This window comes from Trachymyrmex septentrionalis, unplaced genomic scaffold (genome assembly GCF_001594115.1).
Source record: "Trachymyrmex septentrionalis isolate Tsep2-gDNA-1 unplaced genomic scaffold, Tsep1.0 scaffold135, whole genome shotgun sequence".
NCBI classification, from domain to species: domain Eukaryota; kingdom Metazoa; phylum Arthropoda; class Insecta; order Hymenoptera; family Formicidae; genus Trachymyrmex; species Trachymyrmex septentrionalis.
The window spans coordinates 1,039-20,832 of record NW_017304492.1 but is presented as its reverse complement, the minus strand read 5'-3'; the positions used below and the strand labels follow the sequence as shown (position 1 = coordinate 20,832).

At 31.8% G+C, this 19,794-nt stretch overlaps 1 protein-coding gene across 1 annotated transcript in view; it reads right to left on the bottom strand.

Annotated features, from left to right (window-relative positions):
* LOC108757265 overlaps nucleotides 1–19,794 on the bottom strand; it is a 105,553-nt gene that overhangs the window by 85,256 nt on the left and 503 nt on the right. Inside the window, exon 2 of the mRNA XM_018501731.1 lies at nucleotides 1,498–1,719. Within this exon, the coding sequence (XP_018357233.1) occupies nucleotides 1,498–1,719 (222 nt within the window). The remainder of the gene's footprint in view (nucleotides 1–1,497; nucleotides 1,720–19,794) is intronic.

Below are 19,794 nucleotides of genomic sequence, written 5' to 3'. Positions count from 1 at the left end.
GTTGTTTTCATTGTTAGTCTCGGGACTTATTGATCCATGTGTTATATCATTTAGATTGAAAAAATAAAATTTAACTTTGCGCCAATTATTGACATCAAACCTTTTATACGAATAATATATCACTTAAGTATCACAAAATAAATTTTGTAATATAAATAATTTTTTTAAAATACGCGCCTACCGAGTATTAAGATGTCGAACTACTGTATAATATACACTCATTTAAATTGAATTAATTTTCAGAAATAATAATTTGCCGATAAGATTATCGGACATTCACACAATCAATCTGAAACAAATAATCCCCCCAAAAATTTCCCAAATCTTAAAAACTGTAATAAACTTATTGCGAAAAATATTGCCTCGGCCGGGAGTCAAACCCGGGTCTCTTGCATTTCATGCGAGCGTCCTAAGCCTTTAGACTACCGAGATCTTAGCAACATTCTTCGCAATAATCGATATGCATAGAAAGTTACGCATGTATAAACACGCGTGTATAAACAATATGATTGGAAATGAGACCGTTTATATTATATTAAAACTCTATACATGGAATGCAAGAGATCCGGGTTCGACTCCCGGCCGAGGCAATATTTTTCGCAATAAGTTCATTACAGTTTTTAAGATTTGGGAAATTTGGGGGGGGGGTATTTGTTTCAGATTGATTGTGTGAATGTCCGATAATCTTATCGACACGCAATTATTATTTCTGAAAATTAATTCAATTTGAATAAGTGTATATTATATAATAGTTCAACATCTTAACACTCGGATCGGTAGGCGCTTCGTATTTTAAAGTTTTAATAAACGGTCTCGTTTCCAATCATATTAATAATAATTTTTGATGAAAAATTAGAGCTGTACTTGAATTGAAATAGTAGATATTATGCTTATATTGATATATATAGGTATCCTGTATTGAAATTTCAAGCCAATACTGCACCATTTATAAATCTCTACCTCGGAGTCTCTCCTCAAAAAGAAATATTACTTATGGATTTAAAATAAGTTCTTTCTTTTAATTATAATTATAACTTTTGCATAAAATCGCCAATATAATAGGTGATTTATAGATTATTAACGCTGAAAACAAATTCGCAAATAAAATTGCACTATTTCGTCATATTTTTCAAATATTTTAATTCAAAGGTAGATATTAAAAAATTACAATTTCGGCACTTTTAAGTTTAATTTTTTCAAAAGTGTGACATGATAAAGCAATTTCGTTTCTAAATTCATGTGCGTGTGTTTCTAGCGTGATGAAAATCTATAAAAATTACTTTGTCCAGTCTATAATACAAAAAAAAATGTAAATTGTCGGCAATGTAATCGGTGCACATTTTGCATGAACTGGAAATTGTAAAATTTACATGAGAATATTATTAGGCACCAAGACCCACCTTATCTATGGTTTCATTTGCTGATTTATATTGAAAAATTATAATAATATGCATTACATATTAAATTAACAAAATATTCTATAAAAAAAATTAATACCTTGCGTAATTGCTGCTACACCTCTTTCGTGAACTGGAGAACCAGGAATACTCGCAGGACTGTGTGAAGGTGATGCTAATCTTTGTAATTGTTGATATTCTTGTTGAAGTGCTTGTATGCCTGGTCCAGGTGCACCCGATCCTTCCGATGCCCGACGAACAGGTGAGTATCTTTCAGTAGCAACATGGCTGCTTGGTTCCTTATACGAATCCCTATTACTTACTAAAATTAATATACACATTAGAAACATTTTCTCGAATTAAAACAAATGTATACGTGCGTCATGTACGTGTGCGTGTGTAAATTAAAAATTATTCATCTAACTTGCATAAGAACACTTAATAAGAAAATATTTTTTTAATTGTATGAAATACCTCTCTCACAACTTACAAGATGAAAATAATTCTTATCTCTCTGAGAAATTAGAAAAAAATTGCACCTATTGTAAAAATTTCTTTTTGTATGAATGAAATATATTGTTTATTATTTTGTATACTATACACACATTGCGATCCATAAATTTTAAAACTGATTATTTTATGATCATTAATAGTGCCATCTAAAAATTATTGCCAAACAATATTCGCGATTCTTAGCTTATATATAAAATGTAAATAATCTACAATTAGCTGATCGCATATTGTTTTACATAGCTTATTGATTTAATACATTATAAATTTATTAAGAGCAACATACCGCTATAGAATTTTGTTTTAAAGCCGATTTATCAAACAAGTGTTCGAAATGATGTAAAAAGTTTATGGAAATAAAACATTAAATCAAGCAAATATCTTTCGATAACATGTCATTTCGTGAAGAGATTCTCATAATCTCTTTAGAACATATACTACTGGAAGTGGAATTGCCTATGGCATCCATGTACGAGGTCTGTTCAAAAAGTATCGCGAATTTTGTGTTTTTTCAAAAATTATTTATTTATTCATGAATATCTATTTTGTTCCCTTCAAAGTAATCCCCATCAGATATTATACACTTGTGCCAACGTTTTTTACCAATCCTCGAAGCACTTCAAAAAATTATTTTTTGTGATCTTGTTCAGCTCCTCCTTCGATGCCGTCTTTATCTCCTCAATCGTAGCGTAGCGTCGTCCTTTCATGGGCCTCTTCAGTTTCGGGAACAAGAAAAAGTCACAGGGGGCCAGATCTGGGGAATACGGTGGCTGCGGCATCATTAGTGTGTTGTTTTTGATCAAAAATTCGTGCACAAGCAACGATGTGTCAGCAGGGGCGTTATCATGGTGCAAAAGCCAATTTTTGTTCTTCCACAAATCCGGGCGTTTCTGGCGGATTGCTTCGCGCAAATTGCGCATAACTTGCAGGTAATATTCCTTATTGACCGTTCCGATTGGCCAATACTATTTTCTTCACTTCATCAATGTTTTCGTCTGTTGTTGACGTGCTCGGGCGTCCGGCACGCTCTTCGTCGTTCACATCTTCTCGGCCCTCTGAGAACATTTTGTACCACCGATAAACGTTGCTTCGGTCCAAGGTAGCTTCACCATATGCCACAGTCAACATTCGGAATGCGTCCGCGCACTTAATTTTGTTTTTCACACAAAATTTGATACAGATTCTTTGATCCATTTTTTGGAATACGCAAAAATCGAAGACGAGCCAAAACACGTGCAAGCAAAGCAGCTGTCAAAAATTAACTGAACATTCAAAATGGCCGAACTTGTCGGCATAAGTGAGAGACATGAGTACCAACATAACGCCACAAAAAATCGAAAATCGAATATACGTAACCCGCGGAAATTCAAAATTCGCGATACTTTTTGAACAGACTTCGTACTAAACGTGAAGTCGCCATCTGTTACTATACGAGAGAGAAAGCTAGACAGTCTCAAATGTTCACAATGCGCATGAGTCAGTACTGTCATTTGTGTAAATTGTGTTTAGTGATTCTTACACATTGATATTGTTAATTTCAGACGTTTTAGGTTATGTATCTTAGACAAAATGATAATAAAACTAACTTAATCTATTGTATTTAATAAATTAGTGTTAGAATTAACTTTAATATGAGAATGCGTGTAAGATTAAAGTAAAATTGACTCAAATATTCTTATAAATTTTATAAAATAACAGTCATTTTTCACAAAATTTATTTTTCAGAAACCTTTTCAAAAAAATGAAATAAATATCATATATTAAATATCAATAACATATGTAAACCTATATGTTGTTACATAACTGATGCCTACATAAAATATTTCAGAATTAAATTAAGTGTAATAAGAATGGCACATGCACATTACAGTCAACTGAGACTCTAGCTTTCTCTCTCGAACAGATGCTGGTTTCAGCGCTCCATTCTACTTCTAGTAGTACTAGTAGTAGTGATTTGACGTTGATCGATCAACCATTTCTGGTTAGGTCGGAAAACCAGCTTACTCCCGACATATATAGTCTCTATTGCTGTTCATTGTAGACGACGCTTAACGACTCTAAATATTTATAGTCAGTTCTTATATTCAAGACCGTCTTAAATTCTGTCTTAAGTTACGAATCAATCAAAAGGCCGCATTAGCATCTTAAGATATTACTTAAAACGGTCTTGTAATAAGAACTGAATATGAATACCAGTATAATCTTTTCATTTTTTTTTCAGTACGTCATGAATTCAAAAAAACAATGTATCGCTGTAAAATTTTGTTTTAATCTTTCGATTTATATCTGCTTAATAAACTTTTTAAAAACTTATGGAATAAAACATTAATGTACGTTTCCAATGTATTATAGATTAACTTTAATCAACTTATTCTTCATCTTTTCTAATTCTAAAAATTAGGAAAAGCTGAAGAGTAAGTTGAATCAAGATTAAAGTCAATATACATTGGTGGAAACAAACATAAGTGCATCAAACATTTTCCAATATGCTAGATTTTATAAGTGAGAGGTGGTGGAATTTCTTTCTTCACGAAATTAGCATGCCATTATTTGTTCGAATTAATGTTCTTTTTATCTTTTGGATTATTTTAAACGTTGGTACTCTTCTTTTATTATAACATCCTTTTTTTCGAAATCAAGACATATCGAATAAAAGACACAATAGTGCACGCGCGCATCGCGAATAATGCGACACTGGACGTGTACATTTTATAACTTAAACGAGATCAGCTAATCGTAGACTAGCTAATCGTTCAAAATTTTATACAATGCATAGTTAGCAAGGTTAGAAACATTACTTCATAAAAAAAGTAACTTTATAGAAATAACTCGTTATCATCACTCCCCTGTTTATTCTTTATAAAAAAAATATCTCGTTACTGTTCCCATTACCGTCAGAAACGGTAGAAAGTGATAATTTAGAAGTAATTTATACTTAGGAAGTAACAATTTAATGTTTAAAAGATATTAGGTTTTAAAATTGTAATATTTAATAATAAATATTAAATTTAATTAATATTAGAATAAGACTCTAAACTAATCTCCATACAGCAAATGTTTTTAAAATTATTTCAATAAATTTTCTATAATTATTTATATATTTTTGTTTCTTAATATGCAGGGTAGTCCATTTTAATACAAGTAGAACATTTCAAATCCGGTAAAACTTTAAAAAATGAGCGACCTCAATTCTAATGACTTTGACATATGTTGTCAAGGTCATGACTCTGAGTGATCTCTCACAAATTTTAACTGTCGCTTATTCGTTAAAAAGTTATTAACAAATAAAGTTTAAATTAAACGTATTAATTTTTCAATTCTTTTTAAAAAATAGGTTCACATGAAAAGTCGAAACCCATGTGCAATACTACAAATACAAAAGTCGTACGCCTCTAAGTAAGGAGAGAGGTGGGGTGGGAGTCACTTCGCGTGGAAATCGCACGCCTCTAAGCAGGGAAGGAAGTAAGTTCTTTTATTAATAACTTTTTAACAAATAATGAACGACGGTTAAAATTTGTGGGAGATCACTTATAGTCATGATCTTAACAACATATGTTATGTCAAGGTCATTGGAATTGGTGAAATCGCCCAGTTTCTGAAGTTTAATCCAAAATCCTTAAGTTTAAGACAAAAATGTTTCAAACAAAAGTTGCTTAGTTACAAAAGAGAAAAAAAGATAGTAATCTTGGTTAACTTTGAGATATCCTTAAAATCAGGTCAATATTCCCTCGATTTTTTAAACAGAATCATATAGAATTAAAATTTTTGAAAGTAGCTAAACAATTACAAAAGATAAATAATAAAAAGCATACAGCCACAACAATAGATGTAAACAAGTCATGTATTTAAAATCCCAAATAAATAAGTAGACGTTTCGGTCAAGATTTGACCATCATCAGTACATAAAAAGATAACAAAATTGAAAGTTACAAACTAAACGCAAGTCGGATGTTAAAATAAAAATTACATAAAGAAATTAATAGGCAAAAAGTACATGCCATTACGGTCGCAATGATCGCACTTAAAAGTTAAAATAATTTCTTCTTGCTTGTGGTATGAAAAACAATATGAATAGAAGTCAGAAAAGCTGTTACAATCTTCTAATAAAATAATCTATTGCAATTTATGTTTTTCTTAAGAAACGATGAGAAACTTCATGTAAAGATACGGAATTTCCAAGTTCTATTATAAAACAAAAAATCTTTCCTTTATTTTCAAACATAATCAATACTAAGTTCGCAGAAAATTAATTTGAAATTGTGAAATTGTGATCAAAACTTACCACGTATCTTATAGCACAAAAACTCATCAGTACGAACCGGAATATGTAAAAACTTTTAGTACGATAATAAAAATTACTTCTGACAATGACAAAAAACCGTCCAAACCGTAGTATATTTATATTATGAGAGGAAAGGAGAGGAAACAAAATAAGGAAAGAGAAATATTAAAAGTGGAGAGAGGAACTATTTCCAATGAGTGGGAGATAAATTTCGGGAAAATGTTCGGTGTCACTCTGTTTATTTAAGCCATTTTCTTGCCGTTTGATATGTATCATCTCCGAAACGAACCTTTTATAATAAGAACATTCTGAATCTAGAATTCTGGAGTTTTCCCAATTGATATTACGACCATTGTCTAGTCTATGACACGAAATAACAGACAAGGAATTAGAAGGTTTATTTAAATCTTTCATGTGTTCTTTCAGTCGCGTCTTCAACTTCCTTTTAGTCTGATCCACATAAGAATGATTACAATCCTTACAATTAACTTGGTAGACAACATCAGAATGCTCTTCTTTTTTAATTTTGTCCTTGCCAGTTTTTATGAACGTGCTCATGCTATTCATTAGTTTATATACTAAATGAAAATCAAATTTATTTATAATGAATTTGAATTTTTCAGAAGTTTTTTTAAGGTAAGGAATGGTAAATAATTTTGTATTAATGTTAAAAGAATCCGCGTTAGAAATGACATTCTGTTTTTTAATTAACTCAAAATTCTTTTTTAATGACAGAGTTTTTATTCTATTATTAATTGTTGTAAATAAAAATTTTAATGGATATCCGTTGGAGAGTTATGATTAAAGAAATGATATTAATATTATGGAATTTAGGATGGGAAAGGAATAAAATTCTGTCCAATAAACCAATTACAACACCCTTTTTGTGTTCTATAGAATGATTAGAAAAAAAGTAAGATATTTTCCGGAATTTATAGGCTTCTTGTAAATGTCAAAAATAATTCTTCCATTCTCAATCAAAAGTTTGATATCCAAAAAATTTTATACCTCTATCATCACCATAATCGACAGTAAAATTGATGCGTTCGTGGTAAGAATTGAAAGAACCCAAAACAGTACTAATAAGATTATTCGGAGCCGCAAAAACAATGTCATCCACATAACGATAATAAAATGGAATGTACGTGGTTAATGTATTAAATATATTACATTCCAAATCCTGTATTATTACATCCGCTAAAATTGGAGAAAGAGGAGATCCCATGGGCACACCGAATATTTGTTTGTAAATAACGTCATTAAACTTAAAGAAAGTAGATTTTAAAATAATGGAAATGGTTATTTTGAACTCATGGAGAGGAATAGAAATGTTATTGCATATCAGGCCTCATCTTCCCAAAACACTCTTTAACGCTATAATTAATTAGGAATGTTAGAGTACATGAACGAAATGTCAAAAGAAACTATTTGGTAATCTTCTTGCAAAGGCAAACCATTGATTTTTTTAACCAAATCAAAATTGTTTTTTATGTAACTGAAATTTTGTTTGAAACTTTTGTCAATGATATCTTTTAGAAAATCAGCTAACTTGAAGAAGGGACTATTAATGCAACTGGCAATTCTTAGAGGGTTGCCCTCCTTATGCACTTTTGGCAGCCCATAAGATCTCGGTAAATCTCCATCGGATACATATAATTTTTTCTATACAGATTGATCAATAAAGTATTAGCCTTCCAACATGTCAAGAGCGTCCGTATTTCCGTAGTCAATTTATTAGTAGGATATTTTTTTATCATCCTATAAGTGTTAATATCCAAGATAATTTCGCGCATTTTATCATTATAATCCTTAGTGATAAATATTACCGTGATGTTACCCTTCAAATCTTTTAATAACCAGAGCGGACAAAAATATAATCGTGTTCTCTTTAATTCTAAATTCCACACACACACACATACACACAGTGCGCTTTCAGAAGTTAAAATTAACTAAACAAATTAAGAATAAACAGAATAGACAGAAAAAAAATGCCTCTCAAAACCCTACAACTGTCGAATAAATTAATAGTCAAAACGTTTGAATTTATTGTCAGTCATTAGAAAAATAGAGAAAGTTTGCGCTAGAATATAAAAACATTTCTGATTCTACTTCCCTTGTTAGTTTTTCGAATCTGTCCTCACAATTTCCTCTACCTCATTAACTCAACCTATTTCCTCTCCTCAAGCTAATCCCCTTTCCATCCTTCCAATCCTCATATTTCCCGTTCTATTTCTCCACGTTTAAACCAAAATAACAACCATCCTGAAATTTTTTATTTCCCTTTTCTGGAGCCTCCTGAAATTCCTTTAGAATATGAACTGACTGTTAACAATCACTCCTCTCCCTCAGTCATTAACAAACAATTTACAATTTCCTACTCTGACCTTTCAAATTCCCACGATTTAGAAAAATTTTCCCCTCCAAATACTCAATTCCCTCAACCCTTAAATTATTTAGAGTTAGTAAACCTATTAAAATTTAGAGCTTTCCTATCCTCAGCTTCCTCAAACGAAAACCTAATCTTAATCTCTAGAATCTATCTTATTTTTAGTTTTTCCTTACACTGCTTATGTCAGAATCCACTTTAAATTTTTTAATCTTTTATCATTATTAAATGAACTTACACTTACATCACATCATTCCGTTAATTCAAAAACTATTTAATATAAGAAACGACAAGAAATAGAGCAAAATTTTAAAAACATTTCCTAAGATCGGTTCATCTCCCTCCAAATTAATGTAAGGACACCCGTGGATTACAATATAATACATATAATGAAAGAATTTTCATATTACCATTAATAATTTAGTAAATCTAAATACTTTTAATTTATTAAATACTTTTTAAAATGTTGATAATACTTTTTAGGGTTTCACGAGTATTATCTTCAAAGATACCAAAAGGTTTGCGGGTTATTGCCGTGCTTTTATCCATTGCTAACGTTTCGTGAACCTTACTGTTAACTTCACCAGAGTGAGGAGCGCACTGATACTGACTTGATTTTTTAAAATGTTTTTAAAAAATAAACTTTAATTAATTATATTAATAATTACTTATAAATTGTTTAGATTTCATTTATTTAAAATTAGACACTTTCATCCATGAGATTCATATAAATCCTAATTATGTATTGTAACATTTACACGATATTTCAAACTCTAATTTCTTAATAATTACTTAATAATTATAGGAAGTTTAATGGACATAATTTTCGTTGGAAACTGAATGGATATAACCTGACAACCTACATTAATATTTATATATATCTAACGACCAAACCGAATTTGTAACTTTATAATCGCATTATCATATATTGTAATATACACAATCTCACCGAGATTAACTTAACTTTTTTCCTATGTATTTGAATTTAATGATAATTACTGAAGAGGACCCTAACCGTGGGTCAAAAACATTATAATGTACTAGTTTAATATTAATAAAATGTATGATTCGCACAACATCTTGCGTTGGCTCTTAAAAACTTTTTATTAATCATTGATTTATTTAAAATTAATTGCATCATCTTATTTTAATCTCCACTTTTCATTCACTTTCGTAAAGTCGCACGGCCCTATCTCAGAACTTATCTCATGGAATTATTTCCTTGACCTAAAAACGAATCAATGAATGCACTGATTCAAGCAGAGTTATTGCGTTTGTACGTAAATAATTGTTTTGAAACCTTAACAGAGTATGTTCGAGTCGTGATACGTGCGATAAGGCATTGATCTACAGTTATTGTTAATGAGACTCTTCATATCACTTTCTTAAAACCTTTAGTTCTCGTGAAATGAAATCTCCTGAGGCTTGGACATAAACTATTCATTTTTCAGTAATCGTACTTTAATACTTTTCTGCACAGAATAATAAGAAATAAATCAGTTGGTGTAAAGAAAACGCTGTAATTATTCGGATTAACAAACTGCGCCGATAACCTTGACATTGTCAAGGTACTGACCCCAAGTGACCTTCAAAAGGTTTTAGAGGGCGGTCATTCTTCGTTCAAAAATTATTAACAAATAAAGTTTAAAAAATATCTTATTTCTAACGTATACAATATTAAAAATTACTCTTTCTGTCTACTAGCATTTACTTTCTAAGTAAAACAAAATCCCCTTCCCTCCCTCTACCCTGTTTAGAAGCATTCGACTTTCTACGCGAACAGAGATCCATCCCATCTCCCCCCTGCTTAGAGATGATCGACTTTCCACGCAAAGCGAGGCCCACCCCACCTCCCCTCCAAGGGGCGATCAACTTTTCTTGGACAAGGGAGAAGGTGAAGTAAAGGTTCGTTTGGAAAGTCGTACGCCTTGAGGCAGAAAAGGGAGGTGGAGTGGAAACTCGCTTGGTGCGTGCGCGCGTGCGTGTGCGTGTGTGTGGGTGTGGATGTGTGTGTGTGTGTGTGTGTGGGGGGGGGTGTGGGTGTGTGTGTGTGTGTGTGTGTGTGTGTGTGTGTGTGTGTGTGTGTGTGTGTGTGTGTGTGTGTGTGTGTGTGTGTGTGTGTGTGTGGAAAATCGTACGCTCCTAGACAGGGGGAAGATATGGAATGGACCTCCGTTCGCGTGAGAAGTTGAATGCCCGTCAGTATGTAGCAGAAATAAGACATTATTTTTTAAACTTCATTTGTTAATAATTTTTGAACGAACAGTAACCGCTACCTAAAACCTTTTGAAAATTACTTAGAAACATGACCTTAATAATATATATCAAGATCAAGATCATCAGCGCGTGTCCGTTAATCCGAATAATTAGAAAAAACATATAGTTGCATATTATGCATACAAATCGCAAAATGCATAATTTTTTTAATAAGCAATTATGTGTTTTTTTTTACACCAACTAATTTGTCTCATTATTCTATGTATAAAAATATTAAAATATGATTATAAAAAAGTTTTTCGAAAATTTTTCAATATCTCTACCTTAATATTTTTACAAACAGAATAATTAAAGAAATAAAATTACATAAAAACTATAAATTTCGTTTAAAAAATTTTAGGTAATCTCGACCTTAAAGGCATCTTCTCAAAGTTAACTAAAATCATCTTCTTTCCTCTAGTGACTGAGGAACTTTCATTTTCTAAGTAGAATATTTTTGTTTTAAACATAAGGATTTTGAGATATTCTACTGAATGGATTAAAATAGACCATCCTGCATGTTACTTAATAAAAATATACATTATAATTTACAAATTTGTTTAAAAATTCTTATTATTATTGAATAATATTCTTATTAAGTAATAAGTTTCTCAACATTATCATATTGTTATTAAGATTGCTCACTAATATTCATTATCAATACTGAATAGTTCACGTTATATGTATATGAGCAGTATTGGTAATAACTATAGGAATGCAGCTTAAAACATAAAATACAAAATACAATGTTTCAATTTCTATTTAAATAAAATATTTCTATCCAATCAAAAATAATATGATATATTTTTTTAATATAAGGATAATAGGGAACTAACAATAAAAGTAATTTCTGAATTTATTACTGTTATTATAAAAATGCAATAACGTTAATGTTACCATTACAGATAGAAAAAAGTAACGATAATAGTAATGACATTACTAGTAATGTGTTATCCTGTGAGAAATAATCATCAATTAGACGTAGAATCGATGTTAAATTGGTGCCGAACTTATCGTATCGATGTCTCGCTGATTGCTTCCCAATTCTGATAATTAAGAATCACGGGTACGTTGTCCGAATTTATGGATGTGCATATGTGCACTTATGCGTATATGACTATGATCAAAAAGTATCGAGATTAATAATAAAAAAACTGACAATAAAACACAAACTATGAATTTATACATTCAAATTTATTTAGTCCCTTCAAAATAATCCCCTTCTATTTTAATATATTTATGCCAATGTTTGTTCCAATTTTCGAAATACTTTTTCAATCAATTTTAGGTATAGCCGTTAGAATGCGCAGCAAATTCTTTTTTTTTTGTTCGATTCAATTCACATCAATCAATTCAAAACGATGTTCACAAAGTAATAATTTCAGCCGAATTAACAGGAAGTCACACGATGCCATACTAGCCGATTATAGAGATTGGTGAAATGATATTCATGGAATTTTTGACCATAAAATCATAAACAAAATAAAATCCAGCGTTTTTACAACAATGCAAAACGCGTCTTATGCTCAAATTGTCTTTCAAAATCAACTGGAATAAACCAAACAATATTCCAACACGTTCAATCTCGAATTGTTAATCGTATTAGTAATCACAAAATCTTTGATTTGTTTGATGTATTGCTCATCTGTTGAAATAAAAGGTCCTCCAGAGAGATCTTCGTATTCAATGTGTGTTCTTTGAACATTTTATATCATTCAAAAATCCTTATTCTTGACATGCACTTATCATCGAAACACTTCCGCAACGCAAAATTTCATTCCGGAAATAAAATTTTATACAAATTCCTTACTCAACAAAAATTGATATGTTAAAAATCACCGGCAATTTATTTAATTCTAAAAACAAAATTTTATGCAAATTCTTTATTCAACAAAATTCGATATGTTAAAAATCCTTAGCAATTTATTTGTAGATTAAGAAAGGTAATGATGTGAAATTTTTGGCAAAAAATAGAAACAATCCTACTAATAAACAAAAATATGTTTCTTCGATATGTTCGAAGCGCGCAGATTAAATGACCCAATCCCGATACTTTTTAATTACAGTAATACATTACATTGTCTATACGCATGAGTGCACGTGTGCATGCTATTGCATGATGCAAGAGATATGTGTGTATGCGTATACATAATTTTGACAAAAATTAGCCATCGTTCACATTTAACCCTTCTGTCAACGCAAGGATATCTATTTCAAATTAAAAATAAATATTTTTATTTTTATTATACTTTTATACACATTTCATTATAATGCTTTGCAGGTATCCATATCCCCATTCGAATAACAAAGAATTGTTTTACAGACTATCTCATTTTCACTTTTACATTTTTAGCGGAAATCTTGTGAAATTGAATATTACACTGTTCAATTATTACGCGGCTACTTACTATTAACACCTACTATTAATATCAATATCTTACGGTCCATCAAGGACATAGTCGGTGCTTTCCAGAAAGAGACACAGTGAGTATGTTCCGAGTAGTGGACCGCTTACTTGCGCTCACTAAGCAAAAAAAAATTAACTCAATATGTTTATATATTATAATATTCGTAATGTAGAATAACTTATCTATTACTGATAATTTTTAACGTTATATTTCTTATTCACATATTACTGTTTATTATTTCTATAAAGCCGTGAGAATGTGAACGCTCAAGAGGTATGAGCGACATTATATAATTACGCTCACATCGCTCAATGTGAGCGCTCATGATCTTAAAAAAATAATAAACAGTAATAAATAAAAAATATAATATTAAAGATTATCGATAAGAGATAAGTTATTCTATAAAACATTACAAATGCTATAATAAATAAATATTAAATAGATTTATTTTTGCTCTGTGTGTGTATGTGAGTATGTGAGTGTGAGTGTGTGAGTGTGAGTGTGTGAGTGTGAGTGTGTGAGTGTGGGAGTGTGTGCGAGTGTGCAAGTGTGCGAGTGTGTGTGGCGCGCGCGCGCGCGCGCGTGTGTGTGTGTGTGTGTGTGTGAATCCAATCATTGAATGCACCCAGTATAAAACAGTTATCATTTCATTTTTGTTTGACATTTGACAACAAAGATATAATGATTTAGTGTACTAAATTATTGTATATCATCTACGTATCTTGCACAGTATCAAAACGTTGCGAAAATTTCAATGTTACGATCCGCCGACGACATAGTGTTATCGAAAAAGAACATTAATCTTACTAAAGCCTGGATTAAAGTTCTGAGATCAACCGTAGTTAGCTCTCCCCATTGATCCTTAATCACCACCGCGGCGCCGTTGCTCTCTCCACTTTATACGCCACTTTATTATGACATATGTTGACATAAAATCTTAAATATCTCATAAACTATTAATTTTTTTAGTTACATTATCGTAATTTAATACTTTTATGAACAGAATAATAACATAAAACAATTGGTGTTACCGATAAGAAAGATACCATAATTTGCATTTTAACACAAGGAGTGAAACTCTAAGACAAATGTTTCCCCTCGCAATTTTAAAATTCCCTCGATCAACTTCCAGGCAAAAAAATATTAAGATCTGATTGATTGACAAAGAAAACCTATAATGAACCACTATACCTTTGAACCTCAACAAAAAAGATCCGCTCTTTTGTCAAGATAATTATCTGCTGTCATTGTTTGATGCTTTTCCGTGCCATAGAGTACGAGCATAGAGAAAGCAGATTTTCTACTTTCCGATAACCAGCGTCAATCGACGTAGACTATCGGCGCTTGCGACAGTAGACAGTAGACTGTAGAAATATATTAAAGCAAACTTGCAAATTTTTAAGTTGACGTTTTCCAGTAAAGATGTCTGATTCATCCGATGAAGTTTTCTATCTATTGGATAATAAACCAAAAATAAAAAGAAGATTCGATATACGAAATAAAGTCGAAAAAATAATGATAAATATCATAAATTATTTAATGATCTCAAGAGAAACATTTTAAAGTAAGAACTTATCTATTGGACTTTTATTTCTTTTATTTCGAATAAGAAATTAAACTATCAATATCCACTTCAGTGATTAAATACTTGCAAAAACTAAACATTTGTTCCGATAAATTCACTCGCGCCGGTGACACGCGCGGACAAGTTTGAACGTATTTTTATTATACGTGGTCTCATAAGATATCACGTATATATTCTTGACGCTGCATGGCGCTGGTTATCAAAAAGCAGGAAACCTGCTTTCTCTATGTTCGTACCTTTACGCAAGCCATTAAACACATTGTTAACTGGTCAGAGAGGGTACCATTAGCACACATCCATTCACATCGGTCAGTGCTTGATAATTTTTCACTGCTTTACTAAGAATATTTTATTTTAAATTGGCCCATTAGCGATGGACGCTATTGGATCCCTCTTACTAATTACGCAGGCTTCCAAACATGTGGAACTAAGGCCCAGGTTTCACTTATGCTATCTAAAAATCGAAGGAGGTCCCATATTTTAATATTAAGGCTCCTGATTAGTCGCGGTGGCCATGTTGGAATAGTGAAATCAGAAGCGAGGAATGACACGTTAACTTATGTTGCATGCCATTTTTAAATAAAGACAATTTGGATGAAATGACGAGATCACTTTAAAACACTTGTAAAAATCAATGAAAACTGTCCTTTCCTACCTTGACAGTCAGTAAATGGTCGTAAAAAGCACGTAAAGTGAGCCTATATTCGGGCAGAAACATCGGTCCGACAATTGTTGAAACGGATAAAATATACGCTTTTACACATAAAATTCCAAAATAACTTTAGTTTTCATCGATAATTACGACTTTGATAAGTACGAGACAAGTCACATTTTCACAATTAAATAAATAATAACGAAGTGGCATACAACATAAATTTCATCGTCAAAATATCACTTTTCCACACCTATAAGTTCGGCCGTTTATCGTGGAGTGGCGCTGTAATACACAGGCAAGCACAAGCCCATGTCCGTGTGCTCGCCTACAGCGCGCCAAGAGTAAACGAGACAGCGAGCTGTTTCTCACACTTGTTTCAAGCGCCGAAAATGCTTTCTTGGCAATCTCGGCTACTTGACAGCCCTAGGCATCAATAAAAGGCGAAGGACATCTTAAATAATATAGAAGTTTTAAATTGTAGTAATAGTGCACCCCTGCCCTTAATCCAGAATAATATAAATTATGTTAAAACGCAACAGTTTACGAGATATTTAATTGTTTATGATTTTTCATGCGCATTATATAGTATACCCCTCCTTTTCGAGTAGCAAGAATAGTTCTGTAGAAGTAAAATTTTACCGGAAAAAAATTATAAACCAACATTTTTTTTCACGAAAGTCTCAAAAGGCCATCAGAAAAGAAATGCGTATGTGTGAGACTAAAGATTTGTGAAAAAAACATGCGAAAAAAATTGAATAGTTGCAAAAAGCAGGTTTTTCGCTTATAAAATGATAGATATTGATTGTATGGAAAAAAACTGGTATAAAAAATGTAGATATTCGAAATAACTACAAAATAAGACGTGGAACGTTAAAATCGATTAGTTCAGTAGAAAAAAAATAAAAAAACATCGAAAAAGGCTTTTTTTCACTCGCTCTCTATTCATTGAGATTTAAATGCAAAACTTGGAAATTCTCAATAAAATGTAGTCTCCATAATGCCGAACAAATCTAGCCTCGAACAAGTCTGAAATGTTCATTTGTTTTTGCAAAAAGCCATTTGTTCATTAAAAACCTGTGCGAAAAACTTAATTTCTTCATCTTTGAGCAGTCGCACAGCAGGGGTGATTTTTCTTCTTCAAGAGTTGCACTATCACGTACACTTAATAACATCAAAAAGCAACTATCAAAACGTTAATGATTTATGAGTTATTTAACATTTTGTGACATAATAAAGTAACATATCTTATAAACTATTAGTTTCTTTTTTTTATACCTCTACCTTAATATAATTTTTATATACAAAACAATTAAAGACGAATCATATTATATAAAAAAAATTCAAATGATTTAATTTTAGAAAATAAACCTTCAAATGTCCCCAATCTCTTCACCCATAAAATAATTGTATCCACTATGATGTCCCCTTTTGTACTAAACACATATAAACTACTTTTTCATATATCTTCAAGGTATGCTAATAATTAAATTGATCACTTTATATAAATCACTCTATATAATATAGATGTTACATAGATATGCAGTGTGTGTCAAAAGGTTCAAAACGACTAACTTTCTTGGAAATTATTGGTTTATTAGAAAAATAATTCAGACAAAACTGTAGGGCTTAAAAATCTGTTAGATGATATTTATTTGAATTTTTGATTAGGAATGCACTAGATAACCCGGGAAGTCCATTTTCTGACCGAATAGCCGAATATCTTAGCATTCGGCAATATATCCAGTTGAAATTTTACATTAAAAATTCGCGTCATTGATGTAAAATTCTATTCGTTTTTATTATCGCTTTTTTCCCTTGCTCTTCTTTTTTTCCTTTTGTTTAAATTGAACGCCGAATATCCGAAAAAATATCTGGTATCCAGCCGGATAAATGCCCTATCGAATATCCGACCGGATGTCCGATGTCACTTTCTTTCCAAACATCCGATATTCGACCATCCGGTACATCCACACTTTTGATAATCTAAAAAGCATCGTCAAAGTTAACAAAAGAATCAAATAAAAACTCCTACTTTTTATTGCATATTTTTGTGAGTAACGTCGAGAGCTTTACAGAACACTATAATAACAATTTTTTATTAAGTGTAATATAATGATGTCCCTCCATCATTCTCAACTAACTAGCCGATTCCATATAGAACGCCGCTCCGAGAATATCCGAATCGCACCGAATATCGTCGAGCATACTGCATCACGCTGGTTTCTCGTGCCTCGTAGAGGAAAGCCAGCTGCCGGGAAAAACTGAAAAATAACGACGCAAAATAAAAGACACGATCGCGTGGTAAAAAGGCCTATTCCGATCCAGATTCTTTTCCAGAACACTCCGAAAACCTGATCCAGATTCTAGCAACAGTAAGTAGCGAGAAAAGAGGATAGAGTGTACTCTGCCTCCGCTGAGTATTCTCAGCCGTCGGCGAACTAGCTTGACTCGTATCCTGCACCGGAGAGAAAAAACAGAACAGAGCATTCTCTACCTCGACCGAGCGTTCTCGGTTACCGGTGGAAGTTTCTACCGATATCTTTCTACCGGTTTCAGCAAGAAAACAGGGATGGAGTGTTTTCCGTCTCTATCGCGTTTTCAGTAGCTGCCGTGCATTCATAACAGTGCAAGAACAACTTAGCCGCTGCACTCTGTATTCTGCATGCCCGCGCATCTACACGTATTCACTACACGTATTTATTACGCATTCATATTCCGGATCGAATCCGCGCGCCCATTATCAAATCGCGCTACACGAATCAGAACCGCTTGACGACGGACTCAACCGCGCACATACGCACGCGCGCACGCACGCACGCACAAACACGCGGTTATACTGTATCATACACATTATATTTCTGATTACTTATTTTAGAATACTAAATAAATTATTTTTTGTATCTTTACTAAACCTGGTGTTATACTTTGTTAACATTCGTCTCTCTCTGAATCAAATATTATTCCCGAAATCATCCGACGAGCGATTAATGGTTGTTTCAAATATATATCAATAATAAAGCATGAAAATTATAGTATCGCTGGCATTAGCATTATTAAAAGTAACGGAGCCTAAAGCCTTAAATGTTGTTCAAGATTATATTCAGAGACACATGATATCAAAGTGAAGGTTATTGGAGTGTACCTTCCAACAAGCGACACGGTGCGACACAGGGATTATGTCATCTTTGTTTAACATTGACAAACAACAAAGATGTAATGATCCATTGTGTCACACTGTATTACTTGTATCGCTTGGAAGGCATATTTTGCTCATTTTCATTTTTACACTAAAAGTGAAAACAATGGGATCAGCCTCCAATTGCTTTAATATATGGTAAAGTAAACAACATTTAAAAGATTTTAGTCGAACATCTTGGATAATGCCAGTACTAGCGGTATTACTATCAAGCTTCATAATTCAAGATGTACTTTGTTATAATGTTTTGAAAAGCTCTTGACGTCAGCTATAAGAATATGCATTAAAAAGCAGGAGTTGTCATTTCAGATTTTTATTAATTTTGATCGCACTTTTTAAGTCATCTAAAGTTCAAATAAATACCATCATCTGATCAATTTTTTAAACTCTACAATCTTTATCTGAAACACTTCTTCAATAAACCAATCATTTTCTAGAGGTAATTAGCCATTACGGAACTTTTGACAAGCACTGTATAAATACTTTCACAGTACAAATATTTTTATTCAATCCATTCCAAAAGCATGTTTCTCTAGGAATGATCAAAGTGGAAAAAAATCCTTTAAATCAAAATGACAATATTCCTAAATATTTTAAATGATGTAACCAAAAAAAGCAAGAACAATTCTCGTTTAATCGAAGATGCAGGATACGTATATGTATGTATAGTAAAATTTTGAAATAATTCAAATTTCTACATTATACATATACAGTGTGTCCGGTAAAAAGCGTAACAACGCTTAAGGATAGATTTCTGAGATCATTTTAAAACGAAAACATTAATACCAAAATGTCGAGGCCAAAAATACTAAAATAACAATTTTTTAATTATAAATATTTAAAATTAACAAATCATATCGCTTAAAACTCGCGCGTTTAAGTGTTCTTGGTATTTTGCGTTGACATTTACCTCAACATCTGAACGCACGAACTTTAAACGATATAATTTGCTAACTTTAAATGCTTATAATTTAAAAACTATTATAGCCTCGACATTCTGATATTAGGATTTTCGTCTCGAATAATTTCAGAAATCTACTCTTAAACGTTACGGTCTTCACTGGACACTCTGTATACATTTCAAGATTAAAATTACTAAAAAATTATTTTTTGTAAATA